A 20,985-nucleotide genomic window follows, 5' to 3' on the forward strand; every position below is an offset into this window, starting at 1 on the left:
CACGAGAATTCCGAGAAGCATGGCATTCCAACCAGAACTCCATCAACAAACACGTTGATTTGGAGCCAATCTACCATCCCCTGAAAAAAAAGGAACAGGAAATGACATCACCAACCCAAGGAAACCTAACCAGATAAATGGAAAGTGGGACATAACACCAGTGCTTCGTCGGAGGCTCACTGATGATGTTACCTAGTATGGTGACGAAACGTCTGAAAACGAACCTTCCAGCTCAGCGAGCAAACTCACGTCAGAAACTCAACCTGAGCTACAAATCTTCTCAAAACTCGCTAGCATCAATCCTATCAGGTCTGCAAATAATCCGTTCATCCACACCAATGTCACTTTAGCTACCAGTACAGTGGCCTCCATAGGGCTGTACGTTGTGTTTTCTTTTCAATCCTGAACCAAATTTACTATCCAAAGTTGCTGTAAAATAATTCTGAGAACTGTAACTGAATAAATTAAGTGTTGCCTTTGAAGACATGGACTCTGGGTTCCCAGTACAAACGTTAGGGGTTCAGTCCCACCTGATCTGTGAAATAACAGGCTTGAATAAATGGAGCTCACACCAGAAATTGACTAGGATGCTACCATTTTGTTTGTAAAAAGAAAATCAACTGTGATAGAATTCCAGCAGTGCAGGAGGGAGGCCACTGGGCCCATTGAGTCTCTATCGTCCCCTTCAAGGAGAATCCCACCCTATCCCCACAACCTCACGGTTACCTTTGCTGACCCATTTAACCCGCACATCTTTGGATTGTGGGAGGAACCTTGAACACCCGGAGGCAAAACACACAGGGAGAATGTGCAAACTCCACACAGACAGTCACCCGAGGGAGGGAGGAAGCGAACTTTGGATCCTGGCACTGACAGATGGCAGCGCTAACCACTCTGCCAGCCTAGCTCATACCCATCCTTTGGGGAAGAAATCCGGTCGCACCTGCTGATCTCCTTTTGACAAGTGCCACAATGAGACTGAATTATGACATCTTCAGAAAAACTAGGGATGACAGTCATATACCTAGGCCAAATAAATTGAAGGAATTGCATTTTTTTTGAATTGGTGAACCATGACAGGCTGCAATCAGTTTGAGCATTTAAAAATATTGTTTCCAAATGAATAGTCAGTTAACTTGTGTTGATGCTAAACTGAAAAAAAACTTGTTAAACTCTCATGACGGTCCATAAATATTTTGTTTGAGATCTTTGGCACAACATCGAGGGCCGAAGGGCCTGTACTGTGCTGTAATGTTCTATGTACTATCTTCAACCACTAGTATTCCAGTATTTGGAATGTTATTGAATGCATTTGACTTGTCGGGAATGTGAAATGATGGAGAAGCAAATAACTTGAACAGTGTCCGAAATCTGACTGCAGCCACCACCCTGTCGTTTTCTTTCTACATGCTAACTCCTACTCTTTATTTTGCCATTTTTAAAAAAAATTGGCAAATACACCACGCTTCGTGTCCCAACTACAGTTTCCATGGTAACTCTGAATTCAGTTTTTTGCAAATAGTGAGTACCCCTTCTCATCCTCACAATGGTTGAGATGATGAAATGGTTAACTTTCTTCAACATGGGACTTCCAACCTTCTCCAAAGAACGAAAAGCAATTTACTTTAATGATTTTCCCAAAATAATATATCCCAGGGTCATTATGCATCTCGCCTTCCAGGTAATTACATCATCTGTAGTGTGAATGAAAAGCATCAACACAAACTGCCAATCAGCGCTCTGTAATTTTCAAACTAATTGTAAATTAAGACCTTGCAAAGCAGTGCTCATGTACAACACAATCTAAATGTTTATCTCCAGCACACTGAGGTAATTATTCCGTCAATTTGAAGATGATTTGTTCCCAAAGCTCCATGTATGACTAATGAGGCTGTGTTTAACTCTCGTTAAGAAAGAAAGGGAGACATTTGAATTTATTGCACCATTCATGTCCACCGGATGTCCCAACACACTTTGCAGTCAATTTAGAACTTGTGTAGTCACTGTTTAATGTATGAAATATGGCCAGAAATGTGTGCACAAACACCAAGAGAATGATCAGCTAAGTATGTCAGACTTCTTTCATCATCCAGATGACAGAGGAATTCAGCACCTTTCTCGCTTCAGAAGCTGTTGAGACTCATTGAAAGGTATAATGTCACAACTGTGATTGATATATTTTCATTGGCAAAGGGTATTGTGGACTGTAAATCATAGATCGCATGATTGAATTTGCACATTAAACATGATCTGATTCAATGATTGACTGGGGTCAAAGCTCAATATCTTGCTCCTGTTCCTGAGCTTCAAATCTGTCTTTAATGATGTTGACTGAAGGAGAAATGTTGGACTGGACACTGAGTTCCCCTGTCGTCATCAAAATAGTGCCAAAGGCTCTCTTATTTCCCCTGAAGAGACTATATTGTGCCTCCTCAGTCTAACATCTCATTAGAAAACTGGCACATCCAACAGCACACATCCCTTCGCGCTGTTCTAGAGCACAGTCGAGATATTATGCTTAAGTCTCTGTGGTGAGTCTTGAATATATAACCTGCTGTCTTGAGGCTAGAGTACTGTGCACTGAGCTAGCGACAATTTCAATAAAAACAAATTGCCGAATGATAAACCTATTTAGAGAGGCCGCAAGATGACTGGTATGCATTGATACATGTAGCATTGGTGTTATTAACTTGTCTGTTTGTAATTAGAGCTGAAACATTGAGCTGAGCAGAATGTTGATCTATAAATAACTGTTCTATACCCGATGTGAGTCTCATGCTGAAGATATGAAGTGGAGACTGTGCTTATTCTCCAGTCTAAGTTTTCTCAGCCTAAAGTTGCACAAAAAAAATGGAGAAAGAAGGTTTACTTGTCAATAAAATTACACGTTTTAAATATTTGAAGAGATTTGAAATGAGTTCTGGGTAGCACATTCCCAACATCAGCTCTCCATATGTGGAAGAAAAGCCACAGCATGGAATAATCTGTGGTGACAGGCTGCATTATGCTAGGAGCTTGATCAGGAGCTCTGTAACACTCACGTTGACGCACGTTTGTCATCAGACTTAAAATTCAGTTCTTTGCTTGTCTCCCATTAATATTTTTAGATGTGTGAAGCACAGTTCTCCTGAGATGCAGTGATATTCTCTAACGTCGAACTAAAGAACAATTAATGCAACAGGTTGATTTTGGCCTCTGCTCTCTGTATGTTTAGTGACATGAAGTGAGAACTTGGTTGCATATAAAGTGCCTGCTGATTCCAGCCATCCAATGATCAATTCTAACAGCTCAGCTTTGGATATTTTAAAAATGCATAATTTTTAATTATTTTAATTATTGATTATTTAAAAAATTTTAATTAATGGGGGTTTAATTATTTTAAAAGTAATTCCATGTCATTTTAATATTTTCCTTTTTTATTTTTAAGGATATACAAGGTTTTTATTGTATTTTGTTCCAGATGCTACTGCTACTATGCATGCTCTGGAGAGCAAAAACAAAGTAAAAGTTTTATTTAACCTTTTAACTGAAACTGCTTTGTATTGTGCATGCATATGAATTAATTATTTTGTTATGTATCACTTTAAATGACATTCTTTGTAACAAGTCATAGCTATGTCTGATAGTTGAAGATATATTGATACTTGATAGTAGCAGTGATCACTTAAAGTGACCTTGACTATTATGACCGATAACTTGGTCGTTGGCAAGAATTGCAAAGCCTCTAAAAAGTTAAGCATGGCCATGACAACAGAAAGCAATTCTATGCTACCTCCTCAGATTCCTTGCTTAAAAATTGGCAGATATTTCATTGAGACTGGAAAAGCTGTACCTTTGTGGCAAAGCTTGATCTGGAGCTGTCATGAATGCTGGTATCAGCATTTACTGGGGAATGGTCTGACCACGTCTACTCCCTGTGCTGAGACTGGCATGTAGCTGGAGACTGTGAATCAAACCGTGTACCACGAAGCCATTGCTGGTACAAATTTCTTAGCACAGCTGACCAAGCAAGAGTTTTCCTTTTGGGAGAGATGAATTTGAATCGGGAATGCATGATCCTCATGAGACATATGACTCCCAGGATAGAGCAGTGCAAAATGTTTTGTTTGTTGCAGTTGTGGAATTAGGCTCACTTTTGTCGACCAGACCAAATCCCCTCAATACATGCTAAGGTGGTAGCTGAGACCTTAACTTTTAACTTTTCTAAAGGCCAGTATAAGACACTGCATTCCGGATGTAATTCAAATGGTCGAACTGCTAGGCTTTAATTGAAGCACACTTTATTCAGTTAAAATACAAACAAAAGAAAGAAGAATTGGTATAATTTTAACTCTTTTGGGAAGCTTAACAGAATAATATATTATTTAACGGCTGTTCATCAGACATTCTAATATAGTAGCATCCCATAAAAACATAGCCTTGGCAGAGGCAAATTCAGCAAAAGATTTCCCTCACTTGCTTTTTCCTGTAGTAGATGAAAATGGAATCCTGAGAGAATGAATCTAGCAGCAGAGTGATGTATCTTTCAGCTTCAATTTCAAAAGACCAACTTCAACAACTGAAAGCAAAACTAAAACCCTGGGTCTGTGAGAGCCTGATTCCATCCACTCATAGATAACAAAGTGTGGAGCTGGATGAACACAGCAGGCCAAGCAGCATCTCAGGAGCACAAAAGCTGACGTTTCGGGCCTAGACCCTTCATCAGAGAGCTGGTCTGAAGGGATCGCTGATGAAGGGTCTAGGCCCGAAACGTCAGCTTTTGTGCTGCTGAGATGCTGCTTGGCCTGCTGTGTTCATCCACCTCCACACTTTGTTATCTTGGATTCTCCAGCATCTGCAGTTCCCATTATCACTGATACAACTCCATCCACTCATGCTTCTTTTGTCTAATGTTTAAAATATCCTAAAGTTCTTTATTCTGCTTTTCATAGGGGTGGTACGTTAGTACCAGGTTTATGACACTCTTCAAATGAACCAGGACAGACAAATCTAACTTAAAGGCACATGTCATCATACTCACTGCAGGCTGAATGTTTGAAACTATTAGATAAAGAGAGAGTTTTTGTTTCGTTTGTTGCAATTGTGGAATTAGGTGAATGAAAGAGATTGCTTCAAGAGGCTAAACTAACTTGTTTCAAGACTAACATGATTTGAAAGCAAGGCAGAACAACTTAACTTTATCCCAGAGTTGATGCAACAGATTGTGAGTGTGATACTTAGTCAAGGAGATCATGAGATATAAGAGAGGCAAGCTTGAAGCAAAAGCTGAAGAATCCCCAAAGTTCCTGAGTGCCAGAACAGAGGGGAAAAAAAACAAACCTGATTCGCGCAAGAAAGAACTTTTTCCAGCCTTTGGGAATTTGTAAGAACAATCATCTTGTAGCAAAATGTCGTGAAAGCAAATTGCCTAAATGCAGCTAGAAAGTAGACAAACAGCTGAAGAAAACGGGGCAATGGAAGACCTTGTCATCAATGAGGTCAGCAGTATTGTTTTGGATGACTCAGAGCCTGTTGTACTTAAGCTACTGCCTAAGATTTCAAAGAGACATAGCTGTTCAATGCAACATCTGCTCCACTTTGCCTATTACAAAGGCAACAAATGAGTTACGGTGCTAAATTTGGAATTGTGTAAGTTCAAGATTATGGCTTATGGCAGAAAGGCATCTTCATTAAACAAAAAAGTATGAATCCGGGTCTGTCATGTATTATGTATTGGTTATCTGAAAGCTGGAGCAACCTTGCAATGAAATCACAGAACTGCTGTTCTCTGAGCACAAATAACACAGTAGGAACAGAGTTGGGAGAAAGGAGAAGTAGGAGAGAGAAGGACATGCACAGAAGCATGTCGACTAGGCCAATTAACGTGAGACCGTAGAACTTACGGAAACTTCAGTAATGTAAGTAAAATTTGCCCAGGCTCCTCAGATGGCTTCTTCCAAACCTTATGACCTTTACACCTAGAAGAAAAAGGGCAGCAGCTACATGGGAATGTGATCACCTGCAAGTTTGCCTCCAAGCCTCACATCATCCTGGCTTGGAAGTATCAGTGTTTCTTCACTGTTAGTGGGTCAAAATCCTAGAACTCAATTGTCCCAACTCTACGGTCTTCTTGAGGGCAGTTAAGGATGGACAATAAATGTTGGCCTAACTGGTGAGACCAACATTTCATGAACAAATTTTTTAAAAAAGCCTGGTAGATCTGATTACCATGTTTTATAGTATTTAATCTTATGTGATGAATAGTGTCATAGAGAAGCCCCAGGTTAAATACAGATCTTGATTTTGATTTCCTGTTGACCAATGTGTCTTAAACTCAAACTCATGGATGTGGCTTAAAATCACAAGACAAAAAGAACATGATGTAAACTCATTGTCAGCACAACTGGACAAACTTTGCTGTTCAGGAAGGCCAATGAATATCATGAAATCCAATGATATTAAGTAAATAAGTAGAGTGCCAACTACCGGAGTAACGGTATATACAATTAACAATAAAACTAACTTTGAATACTCATAGGCATTTCAGTATTAAACAGTGTTATGGGCAGGGGCTCAACAAGCCATAATATTGAGTCAGATGCAACAAGGCATTAGGTCCATTTCAGCATGCCCCTAGTGCTGAAGATGTGGCTTGAAGAAATAAGCTGGTAGAAACTTTGGAACTCTGTCAGCCTTTGTGGCATGTTGTTTGATGCTTTTAAGAAAGGAATGGATGAATTCTTGTTAGGAAGACAAACAGAGTTATTTGGGGTTGCTAGGAATGTGGAATTTGAAATGAAACAGATTAGCCATGGTCATATTGAATAAAAACTGAAGGTTCTGAGGAAGGGTCACTGGACCTGAAACGTTAACTCTGATTTCTTTTCACAGATGCTGCCAGATCTGCTGAGCTTTTCCAGCAACTTCTCGTTTTTGTTTAAGATCACATTGAAACATGGAGACAGTGCAAAGGGCTGGATGATCCATTTCTTCTCTTGTTTTGTAGTTTGTAAATCCTGAATTGTGTGATGTGAGTGGACATCATCACTCCGATAACAATGCCAATGTCATGGTTCAGTTTGGCTGTAACTACATTTATGAAAGATGGTGCATTCTGCATCTACTTGGGTCCCAAAGACTATTAAATTAGAGCATTGTCCACCTATGACTGAAGATGTAGCTACATGATAAAGCTTTTTGTAACTTGCAACACCCTGATTGGGTTTTAGCACATGGGTCTCAGTAAACAATTGTCATGTCTTGGGCCTTTGTGCACACCACTGGAGTGACCCCTCGCTTGGCATATACTGATCAGGTTTTGTTAGGTATGAGAGGCTTTCCTGGTTGAAGGACTGCAGGAAATTGAAATCTCTAGCTGATTTTCCGGCACTTAGGTTGGCAAAATACTTAATTTTGGATTTGAGAGCGTGATTAAAAGCAAGGAGCTTTCTCACATCAGTGTATTGATCACCACATATAGTAAATACGAATAAAATGAAACTTTGTGCCAACAGTTTCTTTTAATGACAGCTGATGCAACACAGAGGATAGCCCTCTCTAGAAACAATATCCAGGGTTCAAGTCCCAGGCAAAGGCTTGAGCATTGGTTGGCACTTCAGTGTAGTACTGAGGGAATGCCAAACTGTCAGAGATGCTGCCTTGGAGGTAAGATATTATACCTTGGTTTATTGGCTCAGTAATAGACCTCATAGTACTATTCCAAAAACAAGCAGACGCGTTCTTCCTGATTGTCTGGGTCAATACTAGTTGGAGCAAATTAGTTTGAGCTTCATTCTGGCAATGACGGAATCACGTGAAGCAGCTCGGTGTTATCATTCAGCCAAGTTAGCTAGTCTGAGATTGAGTTGGAGGTAGTGGAAATGCTTCCATATTTACTTAGATTTTAAAGATGGATGAACTGGTGGAGGAATTAGAAAATCAAAGAATGAAAATGCTTTATGTTGCCAGTTGAATTGCATGAGGAATTAATGAAAACAGTTGATTACAGGCTGCATTTCTGAAGAAGTGTCCTGACCCGAAATGTCAGCTTTCCTGCTCATCTGATGCTGCCTGGCCTGCTGCGTTCCTCCAGCTCCACTCCTCCCGCTCCACACTGTGTTATCCTCAGTATCCTTGACGTCCTGGGCCGAAACAGGTTGTCCAGGTAATGTAAGCCGTTCGTTGTTAAGTGAGAGATCTGGTTGAATGGAGTTCTCCAACATTGAGTCTTCAGAACAGGTTGGTAGCTGGGTCTGTTCCAAGGTTGATGCTGACATTTGCCATAATTGCACACTGTATATCAGATTAATACACATGTTCAATCAAAGTAGCAGCCTCACTTCAGTCACTAAACCAATGCAGAGCTCCTGGTCTCCAAATATCCAATTTGGACCAGATCAGACACCCTCATAACTTCCGGTGGACGTAACCATGTGAACCCATACTGATTGGACCAGACTCCCCCTGCCCCACCTTTCAATTCCCAATACCCGCCTGACCTACCTTAAGGTCTCACTCATTTATCTGCCAGCCTTCCCTCACTCTCTCTTGACACCTGCTATCTCACGCACTCAGTCATCCTAAGCCCCTCGTCCACCAGCCACCTGCACCACCTACCCATGTCCAAAGTTCCTTATCACAGTTGTCAAAGTGGCTTCTGAAATTGAAAAGCATGCAACATCATATCTAGGTCCAGAACATTTGATGTGTAGACAATTAGAGACAGAACATACCCTTGAGGATGTAAAGGCTGTGATCATTGCAGAACTCATGAGGAGCTGACACGTAATAGGTGTCGAAACTTCCATTGGGCGACATTGTGACGTGGAGTCTCGGGTTAAGTCCCCAACTCCGGGTTAAAATTGGAGTTGGAGGGTTTGGACTGTCTTACCCTTACAGATCAACAGAACAAGTTACGTGATCCCAAGCGAGCTTTAACTTCTAATAAGTCATAAAACTGCCATCCCTACTCCTAAATGCCAGACATTGACACTCTCCACTCTGGAAGAGATTCAACATGGCAAACTCGTCCCAAACTTCACTGTTCCTGATCTTCCTGATCAACCTGATCCCACCCTCAAGACACTCCTCCAACACTTGGCCTCCCCATCACCACACTGCCCTGTCTAGACTCAACTTGTCCTATCACAGACTCCCTGTCATCCACCTCCCAAACCTTGGACACAATTCTGAAACCTTCCACCTTCTGGAGTCAACTTCAACCCCCTGTCCTAGCTATGCCTCTGTATAAACATATATAACTGGTACAGAAGTAGGCCATTTGGCCTTTCAGGTTTGCTCTGCCATTTTAGTGTGGTTGTGACTGATTCTTCGAATTAATACCTCATTCTTGTTTTCTTTCTCCATATCCTTTGGTCTCATTAGCCCTCAGAACAATGTCTAACTCCTTGTTGAAAATATTCAATGTTTTGGTCTCAACCGCCTTCTGTGGCAGAGGGTTCCACAAGCTTTTCATTCTCAGGGTGAAGACGTCTGCTCCAGACATGGCTTTCAAGCTTCTTTGATCCAACCTACCCTCATCGCTCACCAGATGCCTGCTATCATACCATAACCCACCTGGCACCCTACTCTCAATTTCCTCTACCTCTCTACACAATGCTAGTACTCCCCTTGTACCACCACCGTACTCCCTCACTTAGCCCAGCTTCTCTCAGTAGTTGTCAATGTGGCTTCATGGCCTCTTAATCTTGGAGGATAGCAGCTCCTGCTTCCTTTTTCTTAAAATAAAAATGGATGTGGTCTCAATGTTGATCCATTCTTGCTACAGCTGGCCTTGTCTGCTGGGCTGGACATGCCTATTGCAGCTGGGGAGGTCCTCGGGCCAGGAAATTCCTTGAAGGATGATCGAGTACTTTTGTTTTGCCTGCTCAGGGTTGGGGTTAGGACATCTGACCTTTAGTGGCCTAGACTTTCTGATCCATTATCATAAGTGCAAACTGTAAGCTAAATTAATGTGATTCTAGAATGCTCAGAAAATGAGAATTATCCATGGCCTCCAAAGAAAAGCAGCCATAGTATCTAAAATAGTCAAATTCCAAGCACTGATTGTAGATGTGGAAAACATCAGTTTGCATCTGAATTGAAGGACTAGTTTTTACAATGCCTACTCCTGACTGAATGTTTTGTTTGGGTAAATTTGTGTTCCTGTCTCTGTCATTTTTTTTTGGAACTCTGAAATAGATATATAATTTTTTTCAAGAGGAGCGATATGATGCTAGATGCAAGCTGGCTGTAACTACATTGCATTTGAATAATCGTCATGGAAATAGTCAGATGATGAATCCTTTATGGTTTCCACTTTTTTTCACTGTGAGAGAAATCTGCTAAGCGAAAGGCATTCACAAGTCCTGAAAAGCCTTTGTTACCATGTTGTTTAATGCATGTGAATAAAATGTTGTTACTCTTTTAGCAACTTGTAGCTACCTCTAGAATTTAGGGAATTTCTATTGATGACTTTTTGATAATCAGGATCAGGGGACTAAAGTGCAGGTGAGTGAAAGAGGGAGTGGAGAAAATCTGTTAGAGCTATATTAGAGCAGAGATAAGAACTGCAGATGCTGGAGAATCTGAGGTAACAAGGTGTAGAGCTGGATGAGCACATGCAGGCCGAGCAGCATCAGAGGAGCAGGAAAGCTGACGTTTTGGGTCTAGACCCTTCTTCAGAAATGGGGGAGGGGCAGGGGATTCTGAAAGAGGGAGAAAGGCGGAGGGAGACAGAAGATGGATAAAGGAGAAGATAGTTGGAGAGGAGACAGACAGGTCAAGGAGGTGGGGTTGGAGCCAGTAAAGCTGAGTGTAGGTGTAGAGTTAGGGAGGGGATAGATCAGTCCAGGAAGCTGGACAGGTCAAGGGGGTGGGATGAGGCTAGTAGGTAGGAGATGGGGTGGGGCTTGAGGTGGGAGGAAACCCCGCATCCTTGACCTGTCTGTCTCCTCTCCACCTCTGTTCTCCTTTATCCATCTTCTATCCGCCTCTGCCTTTCTCCCTATTTCAGAACCCCCTTCCCCTCCCCCATTTCTGAAGAAGGGTCGAGACCTGAAACATCAGCCTTCCTGCTCCTCTGATGCTGCTTGGCCTGCTGTGTTCATCCGGCTCTACACCTTGTTATCTCAGAGCTGTATTGGAAGCTTGTTTTCCATATTATCTAGTTAACTTTGACAAATTCTCTTTATATTGGAAGTATGTGTTCATAAGACTGATTTGCATTTTGATGCAAGTCCCAGTAGACCATAGATTATTCATAGTAGTACAGAAGTGCATGACATAACTATTATTTGACAAATATGTTTATGAATCTTTGTTATGAAATGTGAAGCTAATTGTTCTCCTAACATCTGGGGGGCTGTATATGAGACCGTCACTATCCATCGCTCATTGTGTAGAACTGAGATCTACTATTTGTTGGTGGTTGATGCTGTTGTTTCATCACAACATAAACTCTTGTAGGAGTTGTAGCTCCGATTTCCACATTTGCTGTTGTATACACAAGCTTTATTCCGCCAGTTTGCATAGGCACCAAACTGCCAATGAAATAAAAACCGAAAGAACTGCGGATGCTGTAAATTGGGAACGAAAACAGAAGTTGCTGGAAAAGTTCAGCAGGTCTGGCAGCATCTATGAAGAAAAAGTCAGTTAACGTTTTGGGCCCAGTGACCTTTCCTCGGAAGTTTTGATGAAAGGTCACTGGATCCGAAATGTTACCTCTGATTTTTTTTTTCTGCACAGATGCTGCCAGACCTGCCGAGCTTTTCCAGCAACTTCTGTTTTGTTCGATTAATGAACTATTTTTGGGTGTCATCCAGTTTCCCAAAGTATAATCTGGTATTCAAAGCATTGTGTAAACAGCAAATAAATCCCCTTGTGTTACACTGCGAAGGCGAAAACAAGTTAGAATAACATACAAAGGCTCTTCTGAAGCACTGAGGGCACGTCCTGCACACACACACTTTTCAATGTATGTGAAGGCCAGCAAATCCTTCCCCCATCCCACATGGCCACAAATCCCCACACACAATTTTACAGGCCTTCGGTGGGCAAGAATCAATTTGACGTGATTTTATTTAAACAACATTAAATAGATATCTGACCAATAATACCTCATTCCTTCAAGACACATGAGTTGATGTAGCTTGAAGTATAAGCCACCATGACCAAAAGCTTCCATTTAGCAGCCTGGGTTATAAACCAAGTAACCTTAAGAGCAAAAAGATAGATAGTTGCAGGATGCCTACTGACATGTAAAGCCAATAATTCAATTGGTTGTTTTATAAACCATGCTGCAAATATAACTCAATTCTGTTCGTCTCAAATGATGTAGTGGGCTTGGAGCATGAAGAGGATGCAAATATTAAAGACTGCATGATTTTGTTGCCTTTATAAGAGCATTTTTTAATCTTCTTGACTGCTTGTTGTCAATTTGTTTGTTCGGTTTTATGTGAAATGAGTCGACGTCCATTTAGTTTCCTTTTAAAACCTTTACTTGCCATTAGAAATAGACTGTAAAACATATTTCTCCTTGTAATGCAGGAAATCCAGGATTGAGGCAAAGAAAGACTTTCTTTTAATAAATGGCTTGTTTGCTAATAGAAATGCAAAGCTTAAATTTAGTCATTGTTCTAGTCAGAATTAGAATTAGAATTGAACTCACTCATCTCAGTTAGATGACACGTCCATCATGGGCCTCCTGCAGTGCCACAATGATGCCACCCGAAGGTTACAGGAACAGCAATTCATATTCCGCTTGGGAACCCTGCAGCCCAATGGTATCAATGTGGACTTCACAAGCTTCAAAATCTCCCCTTCCCCCACTGCATCCCAAAACCAGCCCAGTTCGTCCCCTACCCCCACTGCATCACAAAACCAGCCCAGCTCATCCCCTCCCCACACTGCATCCCAAAACCAGCCCAACCTGTCTCCGCCTCCCTAACCTGTTCTTCCTCTCGACCATCCCTTCCTCAAGCTGCACCTCCATTTCCTACCTACTAACCTCATCCCACTTCCATGACCTGTCCATCTTCCCTGGACTGACCTACCCCCTCCCTACCTCCTCACCTATACTCCCCTTTCCACCTATCTTCTTTTCTCTCCATCTTCGGTCCGCCTTCCCCTCTCTCCCTATTTATTCCAGAACCCTCTCCCCATTCCCCTCTCTGATGAAGTGTCTGGACCCAAAGCGTCAGCTTTTGTGCTCCTGAGACACTGCTTGGCCTGCTGTGTTCATCCAGCTCCACACTTTGTTATCTTGGATTCTCCAGCATCTGCAGTTCCCATTATCACTAAGGTTCTGAGGACTCTGGTTTGAGTCCTGTCATGGCAGATGGTGGAATTTGAATTCCATAAATATTTGGAATTAGGAATGTATTGCTGACTGTGACTCATTGGTTAAAAACCCATCTCTTTTACTAATGTCCTTTAGAGAAGGAAACCGCCATCCTCACCTGGTCTGGCCTACGTGTGACTCCAGACCCATAGCAATGTGGTTGACTCTGAACTGCCCTCTGGGCAATAATTGCTGCCTAGCCAGTAATGCCCTCATCCCATGAACGAATAAAGAAAAGAAACATACTTGCTGGCTCAGATGCAGGGTTAGACCGTTCAAACCCTATTTTACTGAAATTGAGCCCCTTCTGTAAATAGACGCAGTTTCTGGGCATGAATGTTAAGGATAAAACACTTACCCCAAATAATTGATTGAAATTTAATCAATGTTATTAATGAGAGTTTTTTAAGTGCATTTCAATGGTAACTCTATTTGTTGCTTTTAAAAAAATTCAGTTTATCTATCTATCTATAGATATAGATAACTGAATATCTATCTATTCAGCTTGGTTATTAGATATCATTGAAGAAGTATTAATTTATGAGACGATGGAATGAATGAGAAAGCATGGAGATGGTAAAGGTCACAAGTAAAAAGGGAGAATTGACCTGTGGCTGGTCGGTGAAGAGTGAATGTTTGAGGACCTGACATTGATCAGTACAGTTGGGTTGGTGGCACCATAAATTGAGGTGAGCATTCAGGTCTGCCAATGTCACCATGTTCCAACATCCATTACCGTCTTTGATCTGCTTCTGGAGACAGTGGGTCTCCGGGACTCCATCCCACTCCAGAACCAAAATATCCAGAGCGTAAAAGGATATGGATCTGCTATTCGGGGTGTTTCCCATCTCCTCTTTCTTTTGCCTTCAGTGAAAATTCAGCTCCAATCTTTTAAGCCAATTACTTTTCTCATTTGAACTTGTGGTTGGATGCGTCTTAACCCATTAGTAGTTTGTTTAGATCACTTACTTTGATGTGTAGTTCCTTAAATAATGGACCTTTTTAAAGAAGGTAGGACTGGACAAACTCTGCCTTTGAGGCTTCCTCAGACAGTATGATAACTATAACTGCTCCTGGGTTTATACGTGTGCTTAAATTAGAATGCATAAGAATTATTTCACCTTACAACTGTTAATGTTAGCAAAGCAACCAGTTCCCATAGCAACACAACACCAGTAGACCCAGGTAGATATCCATTTCTCAGCTATCAAAAGCTATAAGAACTGACATTAATGCTGTTCAAGGTTTTGTCAGGGCTATTGATTACCATTGTCTCTCGTGTTCATCCTCCAATCTGTTTCTGACATAGGTGAACCTCTACCAATTATCATCTAATAGTGACTCGGTGATCACGTTTATTTCAAAACAAGACATTTCTTGTAAGTCATTGAAATTGTGCTGCATGTTGGTGTAGTTACAAATGTCTGTTATGATTCGTATGTTGTAGATTATAATTTTTAAGATGAGGCGTAAGGTTAAGCAACCGGCACAAATAGCTCTGATATAAGTACCAACCAATTAAGCCTGGCTTTCTTCCGTTTCAGTGCAGACTGGCATTTGTCTTACTCTGAGATTATATTCTCTGTTCCCCTGGTGGGAGAAGATCTCTAAGTTTGCAGTGAAGCCAAGGAGTCTGGAGAAATGCTTGATTATCCTTTAGTCATGTGTATTATTTATCTTGATTACAGAATCAGAGTGTTATTTTGAAGGTAAAAGAATTGTGTGCATTTCTACTTGAAATATCCTGTGCAAAACATGTCATACTACTATATAGCCAGTGATTCAGGGTGGAGCTATGCTAAGAAGACACTTTACTTGATTTATTTGCTAACGGAGCAATATGCAGTTCAACTTGAGAATGGAGAGAGTATTCATTGAGTGAGCTCAAGTGGGAGGTGATTGTCCCACCTGCAGAGAAGGACAGAAAATGTTCACTTAATGGTTGAAGTATAGGTTGAGCTTTACTTTAGCTTGCATTTCATGAAGGGAAAGCAGCTGAGGAATTTGCTTTCTGTTGAGGCTGATGTAAGAAGGAAGTGGTCCTCAGTATTGTGTTATAGAGAGCAGCACGCAGAGATGGCTTAGGAAGGCAATTGAATATCTGTTGGCAATCCAAACAAGAAGCTGTGACATTGCGAGCTGTTTAAAATGAAAAGGTGGAGGGTTACCTAGCCAAAGATAACGTAAGGATGACCAAAAATCTACCTTCACGTTGTAGCTGGAACTTTGGGGTAATTAAATGAGCTGTGGCCATACTTGTTGGGTTGGTCCCCAAAAACATGAATGAATCTTTTAAGTTTCATCCAAAGTACAAAGAAATTCTTGAGGAAAAGTGAAAAGTAGAAATGATTCAGTAGCATAAGGAAGTTTAGACCACAGTGTTTAGTTAATAGTGCTTGCTTTGTTTAATTCTTTTTGATATGAATCATAGCATCACTTTAGTGTGAAAGTAGGCCATTCAGCCCATCAAGTCCACACCAACAATCCAAAGAACATTCCACCCAGACCCACCCCTCTTTCATATCCTTGTCGGGCTGCATTTCCCATGACTAACCCAACTAGCCAGCACATCCCTGGATACTAAGGGCAATTTAGTATGGCTAATCCACCTAACCTATATATCTTGGAACTATGGGAGGAAACCGGAGCACCCGGAGGCAAACCGTGCAGACTCAACACAGATGTTCTCCTGAGGGTGGAATTGAACCAGGCTCCCTCATGCTGTGAGGCAGCTGTGCTAACCACCTAGCCACCTTGCTGCCCTTGAAATTGAACCCACACAGTAGGCATGTCACTCTGTATCCCTAACGAGCCATCCAGCCAACTGAGCTTACTAACCCGCAAAAGGAAGTTAGTTTTTGTTTTAATCTTGTGTTGTAATTCTGGTTATTGGTTGATTATTCAGATTCAAGACAATAAGATGTAGGAGTAGAAGTGAGCCATCCAACCCATCTTGTCTGCTCTGCCTTTCAATGAGATCATGGGCTGATCTGATTATCTTGAACTTCACTCTCCTCCCTTTTTTACCAATAACCCTTAATTCCTTTACTGAATAAAAATCTGTTTATCTTGGCCTTGAATACTTAATGACACAGGCTTAACAGTCCTCTGCTGTAAAGAATTTCACTGATTCACCATCCTCTGAAAGAACAAATTTCTCTTCACCTTCGTCTTAATGGTGCAACCCATACGCTGGGATTACATTCTCTGTGTCAAGAGTCTCCCGCGAAGTGAAGCACCCTTTCCATGTTTACCTTGTCAAGTCCCTCAAATACTTGTCTGTTTCTTTTTTAAATGTGAAAAGACTATAAGCGGATCGTCCGAAGTAGTAATTCAAATTAATGGACAAATAATGATGTGACTGAGTCCCAGTAGAAACAACACTCAACTTTTAAAGATGTGTCCCAGGAAAATGTGCAGTATGTGTACAGAAAAGCCTTGGATTAAGCAAAAGTTTAACATCCACGAGCATTCTAGATTGGACATCCATGAGAATTCAGCAGATCCTGTGTGTAGAATTCTCTAGCTTTTCTTCCACAACAAAAGCTCTCCATGCTTTCAATTTGAAGTTTTATATTTCCCTTCCTCCCTCAGCTACATCATGCATGTCTACACCATTGACTTAAGCTCTGTGCTTTGGAATATCCTTCCCAATACCCCTCTGACTCTCCTCCCTTTTAGAATACCCTTGAAACAGTGGTGGCTATATACCATGTGAACAAAACCAGCTTCAAAATAGATTTTCATCTGTAAATCAATGGTGATTGTCAACGATATTTGATGAACAGTTCTGTGGGACAGGGCTGGGAATGGGAGGAAAGATGGGAAATATGTACTGAAAGAGTAAAATCCATCATTAATTGGGAGAATTGGATTTGAAGATGGGTAGAAGAAGACAGTATCCACATGAACCTTGGGGCCTGAGGGAGGGAAGTGTCTGTTTGACTGAAGTGTTTCAGGAGTACGAAGACATGAGAGAGACCACCAAGAAAATGGTTTCAGGGATGAGGAATGCCAGTTACGTTGGATGGATTTGTAAAGCTGGTGCAATTTCCTTTGGAAAAGAAAGGTTTGAGAGAACATTTCGTAGACATATTCAAAATCATCAGGGGTCTGGATGAGGTAGATGAGGAAAAATTGTTACATTTGTCGAAAGGATGGAGAGCAAGAGGGTGCAGATTTAAGGCAATCAGCAAAGCCATAGCTACACAAAGACCGATTTTTTTTCATGCAGTGAATGGTTGGGATCTGGACTGCACTGCCTGACAGTATCGTAGGGTCTGAGTCAATCAAGGCATGTAAATGGGAATTGGATTACTTTATGTAAAGAAAGTACATGCAAGGTTATGGGAAAAAGAGTGTGGTATGGCACAAGGTGTGTTGGCTGGCTTGGAAAGCTAGTACTGATACAATGGCCTGAATGGCCTCTCCTGAGACGTAAGCACTCTATGTATCTGAGGTCAAGGGGAAATGCACCAAGAGGAGACGGAAATCATGTCTGTTATCTCCTCCTTTGACTTCATGAAATGTTGATCTTACTCTTGAAACAAGTGATAGTTGAAAGGCAAGTTGTTCCCGTGTAATTCTCGGGGAGTATCAGAGGTAACCTTAACTGCTCCCTTGTTGCATGCACTAGAGGATAAGTTAGTGGTGTCAAGTTATCACTGCCAAGCATGTAACGCAGCTGCCAGTGTTGTAGCAGTAACTTAGCCCTGCTACTCCATCACCATCTTAAATAAATGTACCGGGGAGAGTGAAGTCAGTTTTAAGTTGAGGTACACAGTAGTGTCACAGAATGCCTTGCATCTGTCGAAACAGACAGTCGAGTCATCAAAGTAGTTGAATGCTTTTTTTTTATTGTGGCTGTTGCTAAGTGTTTCATACTAACTCATTCTGCCGGATTCTGTGCTGTCCTCTTGAAAAGAATTTTGATTGTAAAATTCTCTTTAAAAGGGGCCAACTTTGACATTGCCCGGCTTTGAAGGGGATCAGATGCAGCAAGTAGCTGTGCTTAAAGGGGCCGACACCGCCATTCACGATGTCTGCATATGAAAAGGCCTGACAACTAAATTCTCAGTGAAATCAAGCCGTGCGCTTTCATTTAACCTTAAATCGAAAAAGTGCGATAGAAATGCAAAGTGTTCAACCCACAGAACAAAAACGTCCGCTGCCGATGTATGGAATAGTAATGAAAAACTGAATGCCAGGCAGAGATTTAATTAAGATCCTTATTTTTCTGTACCTTTTATTCTTTTCACCGTCTTATTGTTCGCATTTCGTAGGTGGGATTTGCATTGCTCAATCTTTGAAAATCCCAACGGATCCCAGAAGAGCAGACTTTGACAGAACTATCAAGAGTCTTTTGGACACACCGGCTGTTCGTGGTGTAATCGTTTTTGCCAGCGAAGATGATATCAGGTAAGCGAGTCAGGTCAAAGTGGGATTTCTCAGCTCTGAGCATTGGCTTCTTGAATTATTTCCAGCAAGGCAATCAGTGGTAAATATTTCAAGTTTTACAGAAGCTGTTACTTGATGGTTGATTGACTTAAACGAAAACCTTAATCCATTTCTGATGGTTCCATCCGACCCTGGAAATCAGTGGCAACAAGAGCAGGTGGGAGGATGGGTCACCCATGGTGTGTCACTCCGCCCTTAAAACCTTTCCACCTGGGAAACACCAGTCAGGGAAGTCAATGTTACTGTGGTCCCAAATGCTGCTGTCATTAGAGAAAGGTAACTTAATGGTGTGTTTAACCTGAGGGTCACTGTGCTTCAGGCAAAGGTCAAGGTGTGATCCAGAATGCTCCAATTAGCTGCGTCACTCTAGCTTCAATTGTTCCTGTGTTGTCACTGGGTTAAAACTTCTGAAAGCCCTTACCTGACAGCTGTGAGAAAACCTCCATTAAAAGATTGCTGTGTTGGAAAATGTTAGCTTGAAAGATATGTTCTTGGGGATAGGGTAAGTGTGAGCAGTTGTTGTCTTTGAGGTTGAGCAGAATGCCAACTTGAACAGTTTGCATTCACCCAGCTTATGCTTGACGGTTTCGCCTCTAGTCTTTAAACTATCATATCAGTTCACTGTAATGTGGTCTTTTGGAAATATGGCAGGACCAATGGGAGACAGTGTTCAACGCATAAACAATTTCATGGCATGTTGAGCATCGACAAGTAAACTCCACAAACAGATTACTTTCAGTTCTGTAATCAAATTCTGCAACAGATTCTTCTTAAAATGACTTTCAATAAGGATCAGGCCAAGAAGCGATATTCTCAGATTTGTGTGGGTAAATCTTTTTGGTGTTGCAACAAAGAATAGAGAGTTATAGCTTACAACCTCCAAACCTGCAGTCTCCAAATTTTGCAGGATCCTGACAGAGTGAGGAAATGTCATGGAAATGTGCAGCATGATTCTGTGGTAATTAGTAATGAGGATACACTCAAATCACATCTTTGAAATAGGATTTTTAATGGGACACCTCCAGCAAAGGAAGGAGGAAAATAACTGACTGTGTTCTGTCATATATGGAATGCACTGGTGGAAATTGACAGAAAAGAGTCTCTAAATGCCTTGCAGCAATGAAAAAGTATGTGATAGGCATCCACACGCTACAAAGACCATTCATCTCTCAGATAATGCATCAACAATCATTCTTGCTAAGGAGAGTTGCAGAATGGAAACAAGCTGCGAATACTTTCAGCCCCATCACTTAGCTCTTTTAGTTCCATCTTTTGATTATTTCCATTTGTATTTCATTACTAGGACTGCCATCTGAGCAGATTTGGGTAAGCTATAACATGTATTAGTCTGTGATGCTGATACAGAATAGTTTGTATCATACAAAGGCATCTTACTTGTCAGTAGGCTACATCTGACAACTTCCTATAGTTTAATTCTAGTTAATTTCAATGTCCTTGTATTAAGAAAATCAAAGTAGCTTAGTGTCAGTCATAGTACGCCTGCTTCTCAACTAAATGCTTTGCTATCTCCATTCCAGTTTAATAACAAAAATTATTTTCTCAGACATGAGTTTTCAGAATGAAAGATATTTATCTAAGAGGTCCCATTTGTATATTGAAATATGAGTTCTCACAGCCCTACATGATGAATGGGACTAAGTTTTAGAATGTTTTAAAGCTGTGGGATCATAATGGCCAATGGTATATCAATTGGAGAGCCTGATTTGCTGAAAATGTTTCAGTTCATTTTAAGCCTGACGTCTGTGACTTTGTTGTGAACTGTCCATAATTCCCAGTTTTGTTCCTGGTTTTAGTTAGACCTGGAGAGTTGTCTTTTCATCTGTGGAAGCATCAAAGTACAATTATATAATGAAGGGCACGAATAACTTCCCAACTCAGCATTGGTTGACCTCACACCACATATATACTCAAAGTAATCTCCACTTGAGTAAGAAATAGATCTTAATTTCTCTGCCCATGACGGAAGGGAACGTGAAATAACGAAAGAGGAGGGTAATCCCCACAGGACCACAAACGTATTAAACACTTTAGCATAAGAAGGTCCAGAAACTGACCACGTGTTACCCTCCAGCATCAATAAAATGAAATTGAAAGCTCTCCACATGTTAAAACTATGAGTTTAAAAAGGCCCAAGTTGACGTAACTGAAGACTAGAGGTGGTTGTCTGCCATGGAATTAAGGAAGGAGGG

General features: G+C 41.2%; 1 protein-coding gene across 2 annotated transcripts in view; it reads left to right on the forward strand.

Annotated features, from left to right (window-relative positions):
• Positions 1-20,985, forward strand: part of LOC125460567 (metabotropic glutamate receptor 7-like) — a 672,219-nt gene that overhangs the window by 293,164 nt on the left and 358,070 nt on the right. For both annotated transcript variants that reach the window (XM_048548152.2, XM_048548150.2), the window contains exon 3: positions 18,601-18,736. In XM_048548152.2, coding sequence (XP_048404109.2) covers positions 18,601-18,736 — 136 coding nt within the window. The remainder of the gene's footprint in view (positions 1-18,600; positions 18,737-20,985) is intronic.

This window comes from Stegostoma tigrinum, chromosome 11 (assembly GCF_030684315.1).
Source record: "Stegostoma tigrinum isolate sSteTig4 chromosome 11, sSteTig4.hap1, whole genome shotgun sequence".
In the NCBI taxonomy this organism is placed as follows: Eukaryota; Metazoa; Chordata; class Chondrichthyes; order Orectolobiformes; family Stegostomatidae; genus Stegostoma; species Stegostoma tigrinum.